General features: G+C 57.6%; 1 protein-coding gene across 1 annotated transcript in view; it reads left to right on the top strand.

Annotated features, from left to right (window-relative positions):
• Positions 1 to 7,738: 7,738 nt before the first annotated feature.
• The window catches only part of CELSR1 (cadherin EGF LAG seven-pass G-type receptor 1), a 119,392-nt gene continuing 102,704 nt past the window's right edge, over positions 7,739 to 24,426 (top strand). The window contains exon 1 of the mRNA XM_075552602.1: positions 7,739 to 11,198. Within this exon, the coding sequence (XP_075408717.1) occupies positions 7,739 to 11,198 (3,460 nt within the window). The remainder of the gene's footprint in view (positions 11,199 to 24,426) is intronic.

Below are 24,426 nucleotides of genomic sequence, written 5' to 3' on the forward strand. Positions count from 1 at the left end.
AGGCAGCTGCATCCTGGTCCAACCATCACAAAGCAAGAGACCTGAGAACTAGAAAGGCGAGGCTCACCAAGCCATTTATCTCTCTGCCCCTCAATTAATCCCACATGTGTTCATCGGCCAAGTTGGCACAATAAACTTTAACTGTCTCACCGTGGGACCGTACCCCTTTTAAGCAAGGGGAGGCTCATGGCCGGGGAGGGACGCAGGGATCCAGGAGAGAGCGCTGCCCCTCGGGTTCCACTTGATACATGCAACACGTATGGGTAGATTCCAAACAAAACGTGTCGAAACCTGTCCCTGTCATCCACAGACACGCTCTCCCAGCCCTCCACCTTCCCTGCTCTCCTCAGGGGCCTTCAAAGAAATGGCCAATCCAAACAGTGGTCCATCCACACGAAGGCAGAGAGGTCGGCTCAGGCGACCATGGAACTGGTTTGGGGGTTCCAAAGGAGCCACCTCAATAGGTCGTCTCAAAAGACACAGGACAACCAGAAAGACATTTCAAGAACACTGGAGACTGGGTACATTGTACTGAGGAGGTTTTTCAGTTTGTTTTTTTTCCCTATCATGCAGTGCACCTGCTTATGCTTCAAGGGTAACCAGGGCTGTCCCGAGGAGGGTTTCTGTTGGAAAACAGCACCCCATCACTCGACAGTCCCGCTCTTGCTCCTTCACACTCTCTTCTGTTCCCCAACCCCCGAGGCCATCTGAAAGGAGCACAAGTGAGGATGTCCAAAGGACAGTCCCACCCTGGGCCAACTGCACGAGCACGCATCTCTTTGGGGAACAGAAGATGGAAACACTCTCAGAGGAGTGAAGGCCTAGAACTTGCATCGTGAACACACACCTGTACAAGGCTACGCAGGAAGACAGCTGGAGCCCCAGTCCACCTGCAGAGCACCTCTTCGGATCAAACCTCTGGCCACAGTCAAAAGATGCCTAACTACCAGACAGAGATTACTGTAAACTTGCTTACAGAACTCCCTGTGAACTTGACTATTGTAAACTTTGTTATGGCAGGTGGTATAATATGATACCTGGTCAGTTGACCTCCCTCACGGCCCATTTGGAACTTGCTCTAGGTTTAAATATTTCTCACTTGCTCCTCAACAGTTTTCTCTCTGGCTTAAAGAACATACATGCTGCCAGTGGGCTTTTCTTTTTCCCTTGTCTTGTTTTTATTGTTTCTTATGCTTCCCAGTTAATGAAGCAAAGGAGGATGAACAGAGGCAGCAACGGATGGAATAGTGTAGCGGGGATACAGGCCGGGGAGATTGAGGGGAATTGGGGAGCAAATAATGGATATGGAGGGGGTACTAGAACTGATTGTGGCAATGTATGTACAACTCTTGTTTTTTAAAGTGACTCGTGTATGTGATTGTTATATCAATGAAAACACTGGAAAAAGGAATTGTCTCGAAGGCAATTATGTCACTGAAATGAAAGGACAGAGGAGAGGTGTGAAGGCCGTGGAGGAACCCATCCTGGGAAGCAAGGGCTTCACTCCTGGCTCCTTTCGCTTAGCGGAAGGGCCTATGATTTGTAGCAGTATTTTTGGATGCATCCTCAGATCTCAATTTAAAATAAGGAAAAGACCAAAGTATGTGGACAAGAAGAACCAATGAAGCAAGAGTGTGCGTGTCCATTTTTAACTGTTTTATTGACACTACATTCACAAAGTGTGTGTGTGTATAACCGTTTTATTGACACAAAGTGTGCATGTGTTTGTAACTATCTTATTGACACAGTGTGTATGTATGTGTGCTTGTAACTATTTTATCGATACAGTGTGTATGTTTGTAACTTATTGACACAGTGTTTCTTTGTAACTATTTTATCCATACAATGTGTGTGTGTGTCTAACTGTTGTATTGACATCACATCCAGAACGACTGCTTTCTCTCAGGCTGGCTTCATGACAAGCTTGAGGGCACAGAGCTGAGACTAGGAACCATGGTGACAATGATGGTGATGACAATCATAGCATGAAAATAACAAGAGTGGGCACTGAGCCCAGTGGCTGGGCATGGTCCTCTCCCACTTTACTCTGTTCTCACTGCCTGCCCCCCCCCCCCCCCCCCGCCTTCAGGACTCTCCGATCCCAGCCACCTCCCTTGAAATGCCACACCTGTGTGCTCCTGGGTCCTGTGCCCTAGGCTCAGGTCTTTGCAACCGGCCAGTTCAGGCCCTTCTTGGGGTTCCCCATGGGCTGATGACCAGACCTGGAGTGAGAAGACACTCCCTCATTGCTGGGTGCTGTGATCCTCAGCTTGCAATGTGAGGGGAGAGAGGAGCCTCATCTACAGACAGCCGGGCTCAGGGGCTCCAGAGCAGCAGGGTGGTGTCACCTGGCATTGCTCGGCACAATAAGGATGGCACATCTCAGTTTGTGTTCATGAGCACGTGATATGTTGACGCAGGGGTGAGCACTGTGCAGCAGAAAGGGGTGGGCTTCGCTGGGTCTCCACCACCTGCTCACGGGCTGTGTTTGGTGGACACTGATGGAGGAAGGGAGGGAGCGCTGAGGGCATCATGGTGACATGCTGGTCTGCTAACCCAAAGATCAGTGGTTTGAACCCATGGGCTGCTCCCTGGGAGAAAGACGAGGCTGCCTGCTCCTGCACAGATTTAAAATCTCAGAATCCCATGGGCTGGTCTTTGAATCTACTCGATGGTGCCATGTCTGATTGGGTGGTAGGTGACTGGTTCAACTCACTGCTATCAAGTCGATGCCAACTCACAGCGACCCTACAGGACAGGGTAGAATGGCCCCCGCAGGTTTCCCAGACTGTCACTTTTTATGGGAGTAGAAAGTCTCCTTCCTTTCCCCTCAGAGTCACTGGTGGTTTTGAACTGCTGACCTTTTGGTGAGCATCCCAACTCATAACAGCTATGTGACCAGGACTCCTAGGTAACTGATGAGCAATACCCAGGAATACAGGTGTTGTTGTCAGGTAACCACACAGTCTTCAGTTCAAGGCCAGCAGCAGGTCCCCGAGAAAATGAGGAAGCCATCACTCTCAGAACCTCAGAATCCCATTGAATCATTGTGAGCCAGAACGGATGATGGCAGTGGACTGGATTTTCAGTAATAAGGACTCTGTGGGTGAAGGGGGGTGGTTATTAACTACTAAGTCAGAGGTTCAGGCCCACCAGCTATTCTGAGGGAGTAATATGAGACTCTCTGCTCCTGCCAAGATTTTAAAGTCCCAGAAAACTCCCAATGGGCAGTACTGCTCTGTCCTGTAGGGTTGCTAGAGTCCGAATCTCCCTGACTGCCGGGGGCTGTGGTAGGTGTCCCAGGAAGCTGGAACCCTGCTAGCTTCACGGTTAAGTGCTCGGTTACAATGGAAAGATGGGCAGTCTGAACTCCTCCCTGGGAGAAAGATGTGGGAGTCAGCTTCCCCAAGATTTACAGTCTCGGAAACCCTACGGGGGAGTGCTGAGAGTTGGAATAGAGGGCCACTCCAGGTGAGGAGATATGGGGGGAGGTAGTGGGGAGCGTGGGGGAGGGTGCGGTGCTGGCTCTCAGCCACTAGAGGGCACTACAGACTGAGGGTGGGCCAGCTGGCCCCATGGGGCTGGCCTCCAAAGAGAAGTTAGGGCACTGCGGACAGACTTGTTTACGCCCCCCCCCCCTGTTCACCAACAGGAGAGCGTGAATTTCACAGAGATCCTAGCCTTTACCTCTGCAAAGAACCTTCCAGAATGTCTCTCCAGGTAGGTCAGAGCATGATGCAGGTTGACACGCACATGTTAACAGGCTAGAGGGGTACTTTCAGAAGCCCCACACCTGCACATAGGCAGGTTAGGCCCCTTCCAACGGAAAACATTCCTTACTTGGCCCCAATTTATGTTGTGTTAGGGGAAGCACTGGCACATCTGAGGTGCTTGATTAGAATCTCACTTCCCTTCACCCCTCTTCTCCAATAACACCCTAATGAATGTAAGGTCTCCTCTTTAGTCGCAAGTGGTAACTTAAGGTACCCTGGTGGCATAGTGGTTACAAATTGGGCTGCTAATCACAAGGTCAGCAGTTCAAAACCATCAGCCACTCCTCAGGAGAAAGGCAGGGCTTTCTACTCCCATAAAGAGTTACAATCTCAGAAACCCACGGGGCAGATCTGCCCAGTCCGATAGGGTTGTTATCAGAGGATGGAATCGACTCCATGTCAGCGTATTTGGTTGGTTGTTACTTAAGTCTTGTTCTAAGTTGAATGTTCACAACCTTCCAAGCTAAGTGGTGGTGGGGTAGGGACAGTGGGCTGATGGGCTCTGTTCCCAAGAGGACTTTCCTTCTGGGTCCCTAGGCCAGGGGGGTGGAACTCATTCCTTGACTCCCCCTGCCTACCCTCACCCCTGCAGGGTGGTTTCTCACTCACTCTTGCAAGACAGGCATGGGAACTTACTTTGCAGAAGACAGATTCAAGAATTCATGTGACCTCTGTCTGGAGCCTCTGGCAAGATGCATTTGGAGCTTCTGAGGGCCTGTGTGACCCAGGGGCCCAGAGCTTCTACCTGGTTTGTCTTTAATTCTAACTTAAAAAAAGTTAAACTGCTCACATCTATGAAATCCTTCACATCCATTACAGTTCCAGGAGCTGGGGGGGGGGTTAAAAGGGGGGCGAAGCTGCAGAAGAAAGCAGCGACACCCTGGCGGTGGCTTCTATCCTGTGGCACTCAGGGCCAGGGGCTCCAGACCACCTGGGGGGGCTTCTAAGCTGCACCCTCCTCCCCTTCTGATATGACCAAGTAGGGGGCAGCCCCCGAGAGTCCTTGAGGGGGGTCACTCTTTCTTAGAGCTCTTGGGCACTGAGGGAGGGGAGGAGGACTACCTCCTCCGTCCCCAACCAGCCACCTCCAGAGTGGAGGGGAAGGGACCCGACACGGGTCATTCAGGCCTCAGCTTTGCAGGCAGTGATGACATCAACAAGGCCCAAGCTCATCCTCCTGGAGGCAAAAGTTGCAGTAGACTCTGTCACCCCATTCCTTCCCTCAATGATGCTGCCCAGTTGGTGGCCAAATGAGAACTCGGGGTTTGTGCCCCACTCAGACTCCTGGAAGCAGCCCTGCTAGCGTAGTGGTTAAGCACGGAGCTCCTGCCGGCCCTGGGAACCCACCTGCTGCTCAAAGGGCGAGAGATGAGCCTGTCTGCTTCGATGCAGATGTCCAGCCTGGGAAACCCGACCGAGCAATCCCACCAGGCCCTACAGGTGCCCTGTGAGCTGCAGTCATCCCGATGGCAGTGGGTTTGGCTTTTGCGGGTCCATTGGCGTGATGCTTCAAGTGCCCAGCTGCCAGCTCCAAAACCCAACCAAACTCATCGCCATCGAGCTGATGCCAATTCCTCATGGTGACCCCACGGGGCCGCGCAGAACTGCCCCTGTGGGTTTCCCAGGCTGTGACTCATTATAGGAGTAGAAAGCCTCATCTTTCTCCCTCAGAGGGCCTGGTGGTTTTGAACTCCTGGCCTTCTGGTTAGCAGCCCAGCACGTGGCCAGGACACCACCCGGGCTCCCCACTGAAAGGTGGGTGGTGGGCACCTTACAGCTGCTCCTGGGGAGAGAGGAAGAGGAGGCCGTCTGATCCTATCAAGACCACAGCCTGGGGAGCCCTAGGTGCCCTTCTGCTGGGTCACTAAGAGTCTGAGTGGCCTCTACAGCATGGGGTTGGGAAACGGCTGGACTTTCCATTGTGGTTCTTATGCTTGTAAAGGTGGGACAGAGCAGTCACAGAGCAAAGAGCAAGTGCCTGTGTTTACAGCTCCCCTACTGATTATAGAGTGTATTCAGGTAGCCCTCTGGCTAAGAAATAGCTGTTGCACCCCTGGCCGGTCTCCTGCGTTTCTTTCTGTGCGTTCACTCCTAGGCATCTGAAACGGGAGGGGTGAACTGGGCTGTGCTGGTGCCGCAGGTGAACCAATCACATCAAGGTCTCCCCATACAGTCCTGGGACCAGGAAGTGGCCTTGCGACTGCTTGTCTTACCCAAAGCCCAGGAGGAGCTGGTGTCCTGTTCCGGAAAGCAGCACGACGCCCACGCCCATTCGCTGCATTCGAATTTTAAAAACCTGCCAGCACACTGGGACGGAATCTTTTATTTATCTAAACCCCACCCACCCGGCCCTCACCTGATTGCACAATACAAGCTTCTGGGGTTCTCCAGCCTTGCCCACACCTGTTCCCCCTACACCCCAGCTCAGGGGTCTTCTAGGGGGGACCACCTGAAGGACACGGAGCCCATGGGAGGTTCTCTCTGTCCTTGATGTAAATTCCTGTCCTCAGAGCCCACCAACATGCACACAGAGGGTGGTCTGGGGTGGCGCTGGAGCCGAGAAGTTTAAGGGGCAGACTCCCCCGCCCTCCCTCCTCACACACATTTCCCAGCAGGGCTGCGCGGAAACTCCCAGCATGTCAACGACCCGCATTTCAGGTGAATCGTAACGCCTTCAAGTTGAGGGAAGAAAAGACTCAGGTTTGGCCTCAACCCAAAGACATGGGTTTTTTGGGTGTGTTTTTTTTTTCTTTCAGTAGCTTTGAGCAAAACTGGTTGAGCAGCGGCAATGGTCTGCTGATTTACTTTTACTTCGCGCCCAAGAAGACGATCTGCTCCCCCACCCCCACCCCAGGCTGCGCACGCAGGTCCGCTCCGTGGACAAACGCCAGCCTCGTTGACCCCCGAGCGTCTCCCCATTTGTCACCCCATTCTACGGAGAAGAGCGCCGTGCAGAGCTAACTCACTGCTTGCCCCCCGCCCCCCCCCGTGTTCCCCCCGCCAGGCCCACTCGCGCTGCATGGCTACACAGAGGCCCTGGATCCGGGCGCGGGCCCGGCCGGCCGGGCGGACCCAGGAGGCGCGCTCGCTGCTGCCGTCCCTCCTACCAGACCCGATGGTCAGTCTGTGCTCTTTTTCTTTTCGTTGCAAAGTTACTTTTTAAGCCCAGTGGGGCCGGAATCCGGCAGATCGCCTATCATTCTTCCAACTCCAGGGACAGTGCCTCCCAGCATGTGGCTGGAAGTGGGGGGACCCCTCCCGTAGCCTCCGCAAGCCCTCCTAAAGCCTCCAGTCCCCTTCCCCACAGCTGCCCGCCCCCTGGCCGCCGCCGGGGCGACAGTCTCGGCCAACCTGCTCCGCCGGTGGCAGGAGGCTGGCGCCCTGACGGGAAGGGTCGGGGTCCCTGGCAGCGTCCGCCGGGGCCCCAGCCCCGCCCCGTCCCGTCCCCAGGGGAGTGCCCCCCCGCCGCGCCCCCGCGTCTCCATGGAGACCCTCCCGCGCGCCCACTCGCCTGCTCCCCCCGGGCCCAACAATGCTCGGCGGGCCGGCTGGGCGGGGCGGGGCCGGCGGGGCGGGGAGAGCGGGGGGCAGGACCGGGAGCCACCGAGCTGCCTGTCCGAGGGAACGCGCAGCCCGCCCGCCACCGCCCGAGCGCGCCGGCCACCTGGAGCCGCCGCCGCCGCAGGTTGATGCGCCGCGACTCTCGGGCCGCGGCAAGGAGCCATCTTGAAACCAACTTCGCCAACTTTCCCAAGTGCTCTCTCGGTGGGCGCTGCGCGGGAAGTGGGCCGCGCATATCCCCGGGCCCCCGCCGGGCTCCTCCGCAGTCCGCGGCCGCAGAGCGCGGGGTGCCCCGAGGGGCCGGCGCGGGGCGCGTGGGAGCCGCGCGGCGGCCGCGCCGAGTGGATGCGGGCGCGCGCCGGGTGCATGGACTGCGCTGGGGCGCCCGGCTCGGGCTCCGGGCCATGGCGCCGCCGCCGCCCGTGCTGCCCTCGCTGCTGCTCCTGGCCGCCGCCGCCACCGCCCTGTCCGCGGCGGCGGGGGGCCCGCCCGTTCCGGGTAGGGCCACCTACGCCCTCGACCCCCGACCTGGCAGGACCTCGGAGCTGGACACGGCACACGCTGCCCGAGAGCTGCGGGAGCTGGTGGCCTTGAGCCGTGACGGGCGCCTGCTAGGACTGGGACGCGGGCCGGGCACGAGGCCCCGGGGCTGCGCGCTCCCGTGGGGGCGCCCACTGCCGCTGGCCTCGCATCACGCTCGGACCGCCAGGAGCCGGTTGCGGGCGCGCGCTCTCGGCCTGGGCTGCGGACCCCCGCGCGGACCTCAGTTTGGTGCGGAACTGCGCGTGCGGGCCCTGCTCTCGGTGTATAGACCCAGCTTGGAGCTCTGCTGCCCCGGCGATGCCCGACCCGCTTTCGCTGCCCGCCGCTGCCCGCGCCGCCCAGTCGACCTGCGCCTGATGTGCGCCCTGGGGCGCGCGTCTGGCGTCCGGCTGGCGCTGGCGCTGGAGGCGGCCGCGGGGACGTCCTCGCGTTCACGGTCGCTTCTGAACACGCGCCAGACTGGAGCGGGAATGGTACGGCGGGCCCGACGGGGCGCGGGCGGCAGCACGAGCCCACAGTTCCCGCTGCCCAGCTACCAGGTGTCTGTGCCCGAGAACGAGCCAGCGGGGACTGCGGTCATCGAGCTGCAGGCGCAGGACCCAGACGAGGGCGACGCTGGGCGCCTGAGCTATCAGATGGAGGCGTTGTTCGATGAGCGCTCCAACGGCTACTTCCTCATCGACGCCACCACGGGCGCAGTCAGCACGGCCCGCGCGCTGGACCGTGAGACCAAGGACACGCACGTGCTCAAGGTGAGCGCCGTGGATCACGGCTCGCCAAGGCGCTCGGCCGCCACTTACCTTACCGTCACGGTCAGCGATACCAACGACCACAGTCCCGTCTTTGAGCAGTCCGAGTACCGAGAGCGAGTGCGGGAAAATCTCGAGGTGGGCTACGAGGTGCTGACCATCCGTGCCACCGACGGCGATGCCCCCTCCAATGCCAACATGCGCTACCGCCTGCTGCAGGGCGCTGGTGGAGTCTTCGAGATCGACCCGCGCTCGGGCGTAGTGCGCACGCGGGCGCTGGTGGACAGGGAGGAGGCGGCGGAGCACCAGCTGCTGGTAGAGGCTAATGACCAGGGCCGCAACCCTGGCCCCCTCACCGCCACGGCCACGGTTCACATCACCGTGGAGGATGAGAACGACAACTACCCGCAGTTCAGCGAGAAGCGCTACGTGGTGCAGGTGCCCGAGGACGTGGCGGTGAACACGCCCGTTCTGCGTGTGCAGGCCACGGACCGGGACCAGGGTCAGAACGCCGCCATCCACTACAGCATCGTCAGCGGGAACCTCAAAGGGCAGTTCTACTTGCACGCGCTGAGTGGCAGCCTGGACGTCATCAACCCCCTGGACTTCGAGGCCATCCGGGAGTACACACTGCGCATCAAGGCGCAGGATGGGGGCCGCCCGCCACTCATCAACTCCTCGGGCCTGGTGGCCGTACAGGTGCTGGACGTCAACGACAACGCCCCCATCTTCGTCAGCAGCCCCTTCCAGGCCTCGGTGCTGGAGAACGTGCCCCTGGGCCACTCCGTGCTTCACATCCAGGCAGTGGACGCTGACGCCGGGGAGAACGCCCGGCTGCACTACCGCCTGGTGGACATGGTTGGGGCGGGGCCTGGTGAGGACTTCGAGGACGCTGGCCCGGGCCTCGTCTTCCCCTTCCAGATCCACAACAGCACTGGGTGGATCACCGTGTGTGCCGAGCTGGACCGGGAGGAGGTGGAGTACTTCAGCTTCGGGGTGGAGGCCGTGGACCACGGCTGGCCGCCCATGAGCTCCTCAGCGAGTGTGTCCATCACGGTGCTGGACGTCAATGACAACGACCCGGTGTTCACGCAGCCTGTGTATGAGCTGCGCCTGAATGAGGACGCGGCCGTGGGCAGCAGCGTGCTGACCCTGCAGGCCCGTGACCGGGATGCCCACAGCGTGATCACCTACCAGCTCACGGGAGGCAACACTCGGAACCGCTTTGCGCTCAGCAGCCAGAGTGGCGGGGGGCTCATCACGCTGGCCCTGCCGCTGGACTATAAGCAGGAGCGGCAGTACGTGCTGGCGGTGACTGCGTCCGACGGCACCCGCTCGCATACGGCACAGGTCTTCATCAACGTCACCGACGCCAACACCCACCGCCCCGTCTTCCAGAGCTCCCACTACACGGTCAGCGTCAGCGAGGACCGGCCCGTGGGCACTTCTATTGCCACCATCAGTGCCACGGATGAGGACACGGGGGAGAACGCACGGATCACCTACGTGCTGGCTGACCCAGTGCCACAGTTCCGCATCCACCCCGACAGCGGCACCATCTTCACCACCATGGAGCTGGACTATGAGGACCAGGCTGCCTACACGCTGGCCATCACCGCCCGGGACAACGGCATACCCCAGAAGTCGGACACCACCTCCCTGGAGATCCTGATCCTGGATGCCAATGACAACGCGCCCCGCTTCCTGCGGGACTTCTACCAGGGCTCCGTCTTCGAAGATGCACCGCCATCCACCAGCGTGCTCCAGGTCTCCGCCACGGACCGGGACTCTGGCCCCAATGGCCGTCTGTTATACACCTTCCAGGGTGGGGACGATGGCCACGGGGACTTCTATATTGAGCCCACGTCTGGCGTCATCCGCACCCAGCGGCGGCTGGATCGGGAGAACGTGGCCGTGTACAGCCTGCGGGCGCTGGCGGTGGACCGCGGCAGCCCCGCACCGCTGAGCGCCTTGGTGGAGATCCAGGTGACCGTGCTGGACATCAACGACAACCCCCCCGTGTTCGAGAGGGACGAGCTGGAGCTCTTTGTGGAGGAGAACCGCCCGGTGGGGTCGGTGGTGGCCAGGATCCGTGCCAACGACCCCGACGAGGGCCCCAACGCCCAGATCATGTACCAGATCGTGGAGGGCAACGTGCCCGAGGTCTTCCAGCTGGACCTGCTCAGCGGTGACCTGCGTGCCCTGGCCGAGCTCGACTTTGAGGTGCGGCGGGAGTACGTACTGGTGGTCCAGGCCACATCGGCGCCGCTGGTCAGCCGGGCCACGGTGCGCGTGCGCCTGCTGGACCAGAACGACAACCCACCGGTGCTGCCCGACTTCCAGATCCTCTTCAACAACTACGTCACCAACAAGTCCAACAGCTTCCCCAGCGGTGTCATCGGCCGCATCCCGGCCCACGACCCCGACCTCTCCGACAGCCTCCGTTACAGCTTTCTGCAGGGCAACGAACTGCGGCTGCTGCTGCTGGACCCGGCCTCCGGCGAGCTGCAGCTCAGCCGGGACCTGGACAACAACCGGCCGCTCGAAGCGCTCATGGAGGTGTCCGTGACAGGTGAGAGGCTCTGTGAGGACAGGGCCGGGAGCTGGGGCCACCTCTCACCCACCCCACGGGCTGGGAGCAGACCCGGGCTTTTTTGAGTTCAAGGCTGAGGTGCTTGGGTCCCCCTGTGAAGACTCGGGCTTCCAGGACACGGGGTCCTGTCTGGGCTGACTGGCGAGGCTCTGCAGCCAGCCGCACGGCTGTCTGGGCAGATCAAAGGTCACCGGCTGCGCCACGTGCCAATTAGTTCTCGGGTGGGACCGTTGGGAACTGGCGCTTGGGTCCCTGAGTCACCCAGTAATGGGCCTTTGCTTTCAGGAGCTCCCTGGGCTTGGCATTTCTGTCTCCTCCAGTTAATAACCACCGGGCTGAGGCGTGCTGGCTCAGTGTGCAAAGCTTAGCCCCATTTGATCTTGGCCTTGGCTCCTGCACTCGGGCTTATAATTTGGGTGTTACTTCAGAGACCTGCTCAGCTTGGCGGCAGAGCCCTTGTGGGAACCCTGCTCGCCAGGCCCCCGGGGCTGGCGGGGAGCGGTCGGAGGAGGGAGAACTGGCTCAGTGCACCAAGCATTCAGAGGCAGAGAGTGGTCCCCACGTCACGGGACTCCAGACAGGAGAGGGGGACAATAAGCCTGTGTGAACGAGAGAACAGGTTCTTGGGGTGCAAGAGAGGACCCCAGCAGAAGGGCTGTGAACATCTGTGGCTGGCGAGTCGCCTTAGTAATGACGCCAAGGCATTATCCCCCAGCAAGTGTGGATCTGGGCGAGCGGGAGGTGGTGTGTCCCATGAGCTCGCTCTTCTGGAACATCTCCCTGGAATGGGGATGAACGTTTGCAGAGCCTGCTAGTGGCCCATTCGACACTCTATGCACATTTGCTTTCACCTCTCCGTGTCATAGCAGGCTTCCTGTGCTCCCACCCCACCTGGGCGCCCCAGTTCCATTGGTCCACCTTCCCTGCCCCCTGGGGTCCTCTGAGCTCTGTCTTTTGGCAAAGGATGCCCTGTGGTCTCAGCTGATTTGTTTCGAGAATCCCTTTCCACGGAGGTGTTCCTGCTCAAGAGATAGGCCTGTCTGTTGTTCAGCTGAAAGGCGAGCCGTGGGGCAGGTTTAATTCCATGCTTGAAGGGCTTGAAGGTTCTACCAGCCTCTAGCTGACCAGTTAGATTGGTCTTTATGATTCTGAATTTTGTTCAACATTTTTCTCCCATTCTGCCTCGCACCTCCACTGTGACCCAGATCGGAGCAGTGGGTCACAGTGACAGGGCACCGGCTAGTTCTCATGGGCTCAGGCTGATGGAGACTGTGACTCCTGTGATCTAAGGGGCCTTTGAACTCATGGATTCTTTGACCCTGTTGTTTTCTTCATTCTTCTTTGATTCGATGGGGAGGGGCCAGTAATTGTATTTTAGGTGGCTGTTTGCAAGCTTTTAAGAGCCAGCTGCTGCTCCCCGAGGTAGGGTGTAATCAGCGTTGCCTTCATTGACTGTTTTGCCTATGGGATTCCACTCTACGGTCCAAAGTTGATGAGTTCTTGAACAACGATACATTATGGTGCATTCAGCATAATGGCACAGGCAGCCCCCAGATTTGGGAATGTGCAGTTTACATACAACCCCAGTTAGGGACCCACCTCCACAGACCTGTGATGCTCATTCCAGGCACGATAATCTATAACACAGACAGTTGCTACTTTGTGACATTAGTATTACAATGGCTGTATTGCTATATTTATAGAGATATATTACTATATCTGGAGGCATTCCTTTCATGTTTTTTAAAAATCATTTTATTGGGGACTCATACAACTCTTTTCACAATCCATCCATCCATCCATTGTGTCAAGCACATTTGCACATTTGTTGCCATCATCATTCTCAAAACATTTGCTTTCTACTTGAGCCCTTGGTATCAGCTCCTCATTTTCCCCCTCCTTTACCCACCCTCCATCCCTCACGAACCCTTGTAATTTATACATTATTATTCTTTTTCACGTCTTACACTGTCCTTTCATGTTTTTGAAATACCCATACATAGAAACGAACCATAGAAGAAGGTAAGTGTTCTACTAACGAATCATACCTGTTGCTTTAAACTCAACTTTGCCTTAAAGACAGAACTGTCCACAGTCTGAGTGCCGCCTGTCCTGTATCCCCCATCAAATCTTGGGAAAATTACAAGCACTTGTTTTCTGAATGACTTTGATTTCCACCCTCAAGTCGATTCCAACTCACAGCGACCCTCTAGGACAGGATACAAGTGTCCTGGTGAGTTTCTGAGACTGTCACTCTTCCCCCACCACCCCAAAACTGTCACTCATCACAGACATAGATAGCCTCATCTTTCTCTAACGGGGAGGCTGGTGCTTTTGAACTGCTGACCTTGCAGTTAGCAGCCCAACGCGGGACTACTATGCCACCAGGGCTCCTATGGTTTCCGTTTCCCCGCCATCAAGTTGATTCTGTGTGGAGCTGGGGCAGGAGGTAGGCGATGTCTTCCTGCTGGTGCACCACAGGGACTGTCCCCAGGGCAGGATTGGGGCGCCGGGCCCTGCGTCTTCAGCCAACACCTTCGAGTGAGAGGCAGATCGAGGTTCTGTGTGTCCGTCCCTTCAGATAATCAATCACCTTCTCCTGGATTCTTCCGGGGTCGCAAGCCGTTTTCTCGCGTTAAGAGTTACCGTTTCGGAAACCCACGGGGGCAGTTGGACCTTGTCCTCTGGGGCCGCTAGGAGTCAGCACTGACCAGATGGCACTGAGTCCATTTGGGGTTTCTACCCTGTTGTCTATTTGTCCAGTGATGGTGAGGGCAGGGAGGGGCGTCATGTGCCTCCACCCTGCCCACTTTACAGATGATGAGACTGAGGCTCAGAGGGGCAGAGCTTCCTGCGTGACTTTCTCAGCTCCAGGCGAGCCCGCTACATGAAACAAGCACTTTCAGGGTCCAGCCCCCCTCTTTACCTTTGAGAACACGCTGGAAAACCTGGGTGGCTGAACCCTCCCACTCTAGCGCCTAACTCTCTCAGCACCTCTCTGGACTAGATTGGATGCCCTGGAGAAGCGGAACAAACCTCGTCATTCTCAACACCAAAGCCCAGTGCCCAAGCAGAACAAAAGATCCGCCCTGAGGTTTTACCAGGCGTCTGCTGTTACTCAGGAACAATGGGGACAGTGGTTGCTCAGATGGTAGCCTTGTTTCCAGTGAGCTGTTGGGCTCTGGGTTTACAGCCGTGCCCTAAAGCAGGAGTGCCGCTTGCTTCCGGCTCTCAGGGTGCCGTGGGAAGAGCCAGGCTGGCTTTGGGGTTTTAGGGGAGGGATTCCGGAAGGGCTGTGAGAGCCTGCTGAGGGTGGGGGCTAGGGTAGCTACACCTGAGGGTGGTCCACCTGGCTAGAGTATGCCTGGGGTGCAGGCCAGGGGTTTTAACTCAGCCACGGGGACTTGGCAAACGGTGTTGGTGCTTGTTCTGTAGCCCCCAAGTACAGAAGACCAGAGGAAAGTGGCGTAAGGGCCGTGGACAGCTAAGCGCAGTAGCCCCATCTGGGAGTCCCAGGCGGTGATGACGATGGCTTCTGAGTGAGGTCTCAGTTCCGTGGTAGGAACTTGGTAGGATAGATCTTTTCAGAAGCAACGTGGGCCTTTCTATTGCAGCCTGGCTGGTAGCCTGGTGGGAAATGCCAGCTCCCAGCCATCGCCGCGGTGCAGAGTCCAGGGCTAGCGTGGGAGGCTTGGCGAAGTCTTTGGAAGCCTTTGCCTCTCAGGGGGTTGTCTCTAGATGACGGCTGAGGTCATGGGGAACGAGCCGTGTCGCAGGTGTTGCCTGGGTGCACAGCGGTATTTTGGCTTTCCGGTTCTCACCTTTAAGGATCCCTGGTGGCGTGGCAGTGACACACTGGCCTGCTCACTGCAAGGTCAGCAGTTCGAAAACACCAGCCGCTCCCTGGGAGAAAGACGAGGCTTTCTGCCCTCGTAAACGGTGACAGTCTTGGAAACCCGCAGGGGAAATTCTGCCCTATGCCACAAGGTCACTGTGAGTCAGAATTCCCTCGATGGCAGCGAGTTTGAAGTTTAGTGTTCCTCTCGTGGAAAGGACAAAATAAAACAAAAAAACCCACGGCCAATTCCAACTCTTTTGGGGAGTAGAAAGCCTCGTGTTTCTCCCTCAGAGCAGTGCACAATTTCAAACTGCTGACTTTGCAGTTAGCACCGAGCATGTGACCACCACACCTCGGGGCGTCCTAGCCATCAGATCAAACTAAAACCAAACGACTCATGCCACAGAGTCCGTGCTGAATCATAGCAACCTTACAGGACAGGGTTAAGGTTAGGGTTAGGGTTAGGGTTAGAGTTGGTTTCTGAGAGCGTAATTCTCTCTTTTTTTAATAGATCATTTTATTGGGGTCTCTTACAGCTATTAGAACAATCCATACTCCCATTGCATCGATCGCATTTGTACATATGTTGCCACCATCCTTTTCAAAACATTTCCTTTCTACTTGAATCGAAACTGTAACTCTTCACAGGAGTGGAAACCTCATCTTTCTCCCTCAGAGTAACTGGTGGTTTTGAACTCTGGGCCTTGTGGCCTTGGGGTTAGCATCCCAAAGAGTGACCACTATGCCATAAGGACTCCTTGTGGCCCTCATGCTCTAAAACACTCCAAACTCACTGCCCTCGAGTGCATGTGGACTCATAGTGACCACCTGCAGGTTTCCAAGACTGTAACTATTTACGGAAGTAGAAAGTCCAGTCTTCCCCTGGCCCGCGCCTGAGGGCTGAGTTTCTCACGGGTTTGACTGGCAGCGCCCACAGATGATGTTCTAAATATCCAAATGGCTCTTGGCAGAGCAAAGGTGCCTCGCCCTGTGTGTAAGTCTTTACGGAGAAGAGAGCCAGCCTCCTCTTTCTCTCATGGACTGGCTGGTGGGTTTGAACTACTGACCTTGGGGCAAGCAGCTCGGCAAAGAACCCATGATGCCACCGGGGAGTCCTATGGGGTCACTGTGAATCCTCATCCACTTGATGGCAGTGAGTTTTTAAGACACTAAAAAGGAAAAACCAGTTGCCATCAGGTGGAGCTGACTCTAGTGACCCTGTAGGGCAGGGCAGAACTGGCCCTGTGGGTTTCTGAGACGGTCCCTCTGTACTGGAGCAGACAGCCTTGCCAGCTGTCCTCTTGTGGGCTGGCCTTGCAGTTAGCAGGCCAACACTAAACTCACCAGTTACTCAGCGGAGGAGCTGGCTTCTGCAGGAAGAGCTGGGACTCTGGAAATAGGTTAGCCGGTCAAGGGCACAGAGAAATGCAGGCGTGAGGATCCTGCACTGAGATAAGGGAGGGTCTGTGCATTTATTGGGAACCTGCTGTATACCCCAAGTGTGGTGTGCAAAATGAGTGTGTCCCCTGCCCTGCCAGAGGACGGGTGGAGGTGCACACGGGACTGCACTCAAGGACAGGGAGGTGACAGCATCAAGGTGGGTGAGGGGACACTGAGGTGTGAACGTGAGTGTGTGACATGCGGCCCAGGCAGGAAGCGAGACCCCTGATTCTGGGGAGGGAGGCTAAGGGATCTTTGTTCCTGGAAGAGGAGACTTGGGCCGGGTGCTGGGGACAGGGGATGGAGGGTGGAGGCAATGCAGAGGGAGCCTGCGGCTGGCCTGCGTGGGCAGGTGGGGCCAAGACGTGGAGAGAGGAGGAGGGGGGAGGGGTGGTCAGAGGGCAGTGCTGGTCAGGATGCTCATGGCCCCGTGCTCCATGGGCTAGGAATTGCTGGGCTTGACCTGTCTGGGCATAACCAGTCTCCATTACACCCTGTGAGTAGGTCCGTTTCTGCCACGGGTGAAGGATTGGGGCCTGGGACAACTGGGGCCTGGGACACGCAGAAGAGCATCCTGGTCCCCTGCCTGAAGGCCCCCAGCCACGCTCTCAGAATCAACAGGGGCCCTGGGGATTATGTGTGGGGCAGTGGATCGCAGGGTTGCTAGTTCAAACCCACCAGCTGCTCCAAAGGGTGCAGCTGGGGGCTGGGGGAATATTGAAGCTTCCCACCTCCCTGCAGGTGCATCCCGTACGCCTGCTAACCTGCCCAGGCCCAGCAGCCTCTCTCCACTTGGTTTGGGTCACTGCCCATGCCCTTTTTGAACGCTGAGAGCAGGAACCTGTTCTGAGCTGGGAGGTGGAGGGGTGCCAGCCCCTCGGGGACCTGGCAGTGTGTCTGGGGCCAGAGGCATAGAAGGTGGCATGGTGCCCCGGGGGGCCTGAGTTCCTGCCAGCATTCAGATTCAAACAACAGTTGATTTGTCACGTGGGCACAGCGGCTGGAAAATGTGCGTCAGTCCCATCTGCCCAGGCCGTAACCCAGCCGGGGGCACGCAGCTCTGGGCAGCTTTTCTTCCGGCTTCATCACCTGGACCCACAGGTTCATGGGTGGGTCCCGGGCCCCAAGTTTGAGTGCTGGAGTGGGGGTGGGGGCAGTAAGCATCACTCTCTCCCTGAATGTTTGTTAGGGGTGGGGTGGGGTGTCCAGGTAACCGACTGACCTGAGGCACCATGATGGCCTACCATCCAGAATGTAACCTCCTGTGGGGAGGGGCCCCGGTGGGGACCGTGGCCCATTTCCTGGGCCCAGGGGCCTGACACACACACGGGGTGCTGAGAGGATATTGAGGAGTGTGTGGGAAGGGTGAGCACAAGCAGATTGAAGGGGGCTTGGCACTAGGATCCCCTTCCCCCTAACAGCCATTTAAGATCTTTCCTCCATATATTGGGGACCCCTCACCAAACCAAAACAAACTCACTGCCACCGGGTCAATTCTGACTCACAGCGGCCCCATAGGACCGAGCAGAACTGCCCGGTGGGTTTCCGAGTCTGTAACTCTTCACGGAACGGAAAGCCTCATCTTTCTCCCCCAGAGCGGCTGGTGGGTTTGAACTGCCAAGTCTGCTGTCATTAGTCAACGCAGAACCACTACGCCCCCGGGGGCGCCTTCATGCCTCTAAAGGTGTCCTGAAAAAGGAAAACAGACAAAGCACCCCCTTGGGGTCCATTGTTGTTGTTAGGTGCCGGCCCATAGCAACCCTCACGACAGGGGGAGACACCGCCCAGCCCTGGCCCATCCTCACCAGGACTCTAGTGCCTGAGCCCATGGTTGCAGTCACTGTGCCCATCCATCTCCTTCCCCCGGCCCCCACCTTACCGAGCATGCTGTCCTTCCCAGGTACTGGCGTGGTCTCTTCAGTTCACATTGGCCCCGGAGGGCAGTGTAGCGTGTCCCCCCCCACCCCCCGGGTTTCCAAGCCTGTGTGGCTCTCCAGAAGCTCACAGCCTCATCTGTCTCCCATGGAGCGCCTCGTGGCTTCACACCACGGACCTGGCGGCCAGCAGCCTGGCATGCAGCCTCTTTGCTGGGGCCCCGGGGGCTGCAAAAGGTGGGGTCTCAAGTCCACCCAGAGGGGCCTTGGAGAAAGGGCTGGCCATCTCCTGCTGAGCACCCCCCCAGAAGCCCCCGGATCTCTGTTCTCTGACAGGCCTGGGAGGGCCGAGCCTGGGCATCCCTCAGTGTGTGTGTGTGTGTGTGTGTCGGGGGGAGGGGGTGGCCGGGTTAGAACTCAGGTCACAACTGGTGGTTCCTTGGTGATGAGCTAAGACGAGCCCACCCATCCGCTTGGTGGTTCAGCCCTATAGTAGCTTCGGGGCCCTGGGTGGCGAACTGGGTTAAGCCTCTATTTGAACCCACTAGCCATTCACTCCACAGGAGAAAAACTAGTCTTTCTACTCCCTGAAGGGTTATAGGCTCTGAAGCGGGGCGTTCTACTCAGCCCTGCTCCGCAGGACAGAGACGCGGCGGTCTGTTGGCATGAAGGTGTGCACAGTGTTGGACACCCCGCGGGCCCGTTCTACTCTGTCCTACAGGGTCGCTGAGAGTCGGGGTCGACTTGACGGCTGTGGTTTCGGTTTGGGGTGTTATTAGCGGGAAGTACCTGAGTCTGTCTTCGCTGATGGGTCTCTGCTGCATAGGGTGCAAGCTTACATGGGTTAACTCTGCTTTCATGGGGTCTCCTGTACAGCAACTGCCGGGGAACAGCTCCCCAACACCAGCCATATTCGCCACCGTGAACCACCGAGAACTGGCTGGTGGCTTCCAGCTGCTGATCTCATGGCTGGTCCACGCTGCGGCTCTGTGGCGTAGTGGGGGGAACGACCACGCCATGCTGGCCTGTCTGTCGTTCGTTGATTGGCATCTAGGCGGGTTTGCCATCGTGAGTGAGGGGCCAGCGAGCACGCCACTGCTAACGAAGAGGCCGGCTGCTCAGACTCACCAGCACATCTTGGGTAACAGATGTGGCCCCTGCTTCCCTTTGGAGAGTGCACTCGGTGACAGCGGGCTGAAGGACATGAGGCTGGCTGTGCATGTTTTCTCAGGCTGGTTTGCCCTCCATGTGTCTTGTCTGGTGAGGCCACTCCGCTCTCTGCCCCCTCGGTTTCTTTTTCCGATTGCATTTCTCTTCCTTTTAAAAAAATTGCATATTCTGTGTAATTTTTATAGTTTTACGATTTGCTTCTATCTAATCTGCTCCGGACGTGGTTAAGGCCAACTACTACAGTTAATCCATGCAGACCCTCCCGGTGTTTGCCCTCGGAGATAAGGGAGGCAGTAAAAGGTTCTCCGACTGATAGCACTTGGCCAGTTCTCCTCCTCCACAGGTTACTTGTTTGCCAGCAGCGAGGATACAGCCCAGCCACAGCCGCTGACACAGCGGTGCCCTGAGATGTCACTGGGGGTGGCAAGGCCTGGATTTGCGCTGTCACTGTCCAGGGCCAGCTTCCTGACACTGGCATGGCCATCCCTCTGGGCCTCAGTGCCCCCACCTGACATGGATGTGGGCGGGGGGGAGACTGTAGTGCAGTCAAGCCTCCATGCGCCCCTCCTTCCCTCCTGGGGTCCCTGGTGACTGGCTGCCTGTCCCCGGGCTCGGCCAGACCTGGCGTGGCAAGCTCACGAGCAGACAGTGTGCGGTTTTGTGTCTGGTGCCTTTCTCCTTGCCTGTCTTTGAGGGCCATCACGGTGAGCTTGTGGATGAACTTGGGTCCTTTTCATGGTGGCCTGTTGGGAGGACTGGCTCCCCTCCCCGTCTGCAGGGCAAGAATCCCCGGCCCCACTACGGTTGCCAGCAGGCAGGCAGGCAGTCATCACCCCATGGCTGCCCCCATGGGCAGTGAAGCCACCTCAGGAGCGCAGCATGTCCTCCTGACCGGTAGAAACAGAAGGGGGGTGAGAAATGCTTCAGGAGTCCAGAGAATGCTCGGAGGGAGGGCCAGGGCTGGGAAACTTCTGAAATGCACGATACGGCCAGCGCACCTGTGCGGCAGATGCACTGTGCAGCCCACAGGGCATGCTTGGACACAGAGGCCAACAGGCAGCCCTTTCTAGTGCATCTCTGATGGGTGCCAACCCTGCGGCTAGTGGGGGAGCTCCAGCCATCTGCACTGCCCAGGGACTTCATGGGGAGCTGGGTAGGCGCAGGCCGGGCAGTGCAGGCTAGGAGGGGGGTCAGTGCAGATGATGGCCCGGCAGCCCCTGCCCAGCTGCTGCGCTGTGGAAGGGGAGACCTTCTGGGGAAGGTGGGATCCACACACAGGTAGGTAGGCAGAGACCCTTGGTTACATGGAGGACCCTGCTGGAGTCACTGACCAGTGACTCTGGTCTGATGAGGTCAGCGACCCTGGCCTGGCCTCTGGGAGTCCTCCTGAACTTTCCCACCTGTGCATGCAGTCCTGTAACTGGGTCAGGGCTGGGCCTGGAGCCGAGGGGTCTGACTGTGGGTGCTGGACATCTGCAGCCAGCTGCAGTCTCCTCTAGTGGGAGCTGCGAGACAGTTTGGCTGCAGACGGTACCCTGTCCTCCGTCTCGTGGGCCTTCCGGGAAGTTCAGCTTCTCACAGACGGCAGAGACTGCGGCCAGTGCTGAATCCAAACTACCATGTAAGTCAGAGGGAGGAGCCCCGGGCAGCACAGTGGGGAAGGGTCAGCTGCCAACAAAAGGTTGGCAGCTTGAACGCACTAGCTGCTCTGAGGCAGAAAGGTGAGGCAGTCTGCTTCTGTCAAGAAGGCAGCCTTGGGGGCCCAGTGGGGGGCAGCTCTCCTCTGTCCTAGAGTCACGGTGAGTCAGAACAACTCGGGGGCTGGGGATTTAGCTTATTTTATTCAACCCCGGGGTTAATGCCGGGTGGCACGGTGCCATTGAGTCAGTTCTGCACTACAGTCTGGCCCCACCCACATCCATGTCAGTGCTGACCCATGGAGGCCCCACGCGCAACAGAATGAAGACTGCTTGGCCCTGCACCTTCCTCACAGTCCTGTCTGAGCCCATGGCTACAACCACAGCATCAGGCCACCTCCCCGAGGGCCTTCCCCTCTGTCATGGCCCCTCCACTTCACCAAGCACAAAGTCCTTCTCCATGGACTGGCCTCTCTCTCCTGACAGCAGGCCCAATAGGCTTGAGACAGCATCGTCCCATCCTGGCCTCTAAGGACCATTCTGGCTGCACTACTTCCAAGACAGATCCATTTGTCCTTTTGGCAGGCCATGGTACTTTCAGTGTTCTTCACAGAACCACAGTTCAGATGCATCAATTCTTCTCCGAAGAGCTTCCTCGTTCAGTGTCCAACTTTCACATGCATACGAGGCGATGGACGAGACCCTGGCTTGGGTCAGGCACACCTTTGTCCTCAAGGTAGCATCCTTGCTCTTCAACACTTTCAAGAGGTGTCGGCCAGCAGACGACCGAATGTGACCTGTCCTTTGACCTCGTGACTGCTGCTTCGGGGCGTTGACTGTGGAGTTCAGCGAGATGAAGCCCCAGACAACGTCACCCTTTTCTCCATGGGTCGGGGTGCTCACTCCCCCTTGGCCCAGGGCTGAGGATTTAGGTTTTCTCTACTCAAGAGGGTAAGCCATGAAGAGTTGTTACCAGTCAGGGGTTAGAAGTGGCGGCGGAGGCTCTGTGTGTGTGTGTGTGTGTGTGTGTCTGAGTGTTTATTTTGTGGCCACTCTCCCAGAGCCCAGCACTGCCACTGTATTCAGGGTGGGTTCATTTGCTCCCCTGGCTGGCCTTTCCACCCAGAATCCAGCTTTCCCACCTCATTAGGTAGCCTGGCTTCCCGAGAGCCAGCACGCAGCCTGGCTCTCACCTGGGGGCTGTCCCGAGCACGGGCCGGGCCTGCAGGACCACTGACAGGGCCCCGGGTAACTCCTGAGCTAGTGGGTCCTCCTGTTTCTCGTGTCACCCAGGGAGGGGTGATGGGGGAACGGATGTGGGGTGAACACGGTGCAAGGCCACCGGGTGGGTGTTCAGATATGGCCCCTCCCTGTCCTTTGTGTCCAAAGCCAAGTGCTGCAGCTGGGGGAGTCGCCTCAGTCCGACCCTCCTTTCTGGGCGTGAACAACCATCCTGTGGAATTGTAGGACCAACACCCCCCAGCCCAGCTTCAGAGAGGATGGAAACTATTAGGGCTCATTGTTCTGAGGGATTTCCTATCCATCCGGCACACAACTGTTGGGGGTCAGGGCTGGGCCTGCCTGTGCATGTGCGGGTGCCTGCGGGTGTGTTTCTTTAGTGTGCTTGTTCTGGTGTGTGCCTGTATGCATGTGTTTCCCATACATGTAAGTGCACATGAGTGTGTGCATGAGCATCTAAGTGTACATGCTTGTATGCATGTGCATATCTGAGTGTGTATATGTGCACATGCATGTGTGGGCATGGGAATGTGTGCCTGCAACATATGCATAAGCATGTGTATGGGCTGTGTGTGTGTATGCAGGGCATGTATGAATGTGTGTGTACATTCATAAGTACCTCTGGCATATATGTGTGTATATGTGATCATGTGTGTATACGTGTGTGCAAATGGCTATGTGAACATGGGTCTGTGTGCGTGTGTGTTCATGCACAGGCATATGTGAGCATGTGTGCGGGTATGTATGTACATCTGTGCAGACATGTGTCTACACAGATGTGTTCTTACATGTGTGCATGCATGTGTAGGTATGGGCACATATATAGGGGTGGGTGTGTGAGCATGTGTGTACATGCTTGTGCACATGAGGCAGGGTTCTTGGTGGAATGAGACCACATGTGTGTGTCTCCACATGCCACTCAGTGCCAACACATGTCACTGTGTGGCCACACACGAGAACATACATGTGTGGCATGAGATTGCAGCTTGGCTGCCGCCCACCCTTCAAGGCTAAATCAGCAGTGGACCTGTGGGATGGAAAGCAGGGACCTCCTGTCCCTCCCCTTGTGTCCACTGCTTCTCTGCTGGGCCATGTGGGGCCTGGAAGCAAATTTGGGTAAAAGCTGGGCTGAGCCCCTTCAGAGACAAACCCGTGCCGGCAGCTCGGAGCTGGGGGAAGTGAGGCAGCCAGACCCGGCGGGACTTGCAGGCCTATTCTGTGGCACCCTGAGGCAGGGATGCTCTGGGGAGACTGTCGGCCACTCGCTGTCCGATCGGCCACGTATGTAGCTGTCTGCTCCGCACCTTCGGGGTTTTGCCTCCTCTGCTAATTCCTGCTTAGAAACCATAAAGCCTGTCTCATGGCGTCACTGCTGGCGGCCCAGGCTGACATAGGCTTCTGAAGATGGATCACGGAGGGCTCAGCAGCAGGTGGGAGGGAGAAGGGTGAGGTCACCAGAGGCCAGCTCACCCGTGTGGGGGCCACGGTCACGCACCAGGGTGAGGTGGGAAGAGACCAGGAGGAGCTGCGTGGAGTGCCCCGTGGATGTCCAGGCCGTTGGAAGACAAACGTTGCTTGGAGACAAACATTCCCAAGCGTGTCCTTGCTTCGTGCTGTCGCCCACAGGGTCCTGACTGAGAAGTCACTGTCCAAGGCACTCCCTGTACCGGTCATCACGACCGATGGCACATTGGGGTTACGGGGAGCCACCCTCCCAACCATCTGCTTCCCAACACATGTGCAAGCAGTGCCCAGCTTCTGACGACAGGCTCCTTTCTGACAGCCTCCTCGCCAAGGGCGCTCTTGGAAATGTGTTCAGATGGAATACTTCTCCTTTTTAAAGTTTTTATTATGATTGCTTTATACTGTGGTCGTTAGGGCCCGTGGGAGCGCCTGACCCACAGCAGCCCTCGGGCACAACAGAACGAACCACTGCCCGGTCCTGCGCCACCGCACCGTGGTCCTTGTATCTGAGCCCATTGCTGCAGGCACGGTGTCCACCCCTCTCC

This window comes from Tenrec ecaudatus, chromosome 6 (genome assembly GCF_050624435.1).
Source record: "Tenrec ecaudatus isolate mTenEca1 chromosome 6, mTenEca1.hap1, whole genome shotgun sequence".
NCBI classification, from domain to species: Eukaryota; Metazoa; Chordata; class Mammalia; order Afrosoricida; family Tenrecidae; genus Tenrec; species Tenrec ecaudatus.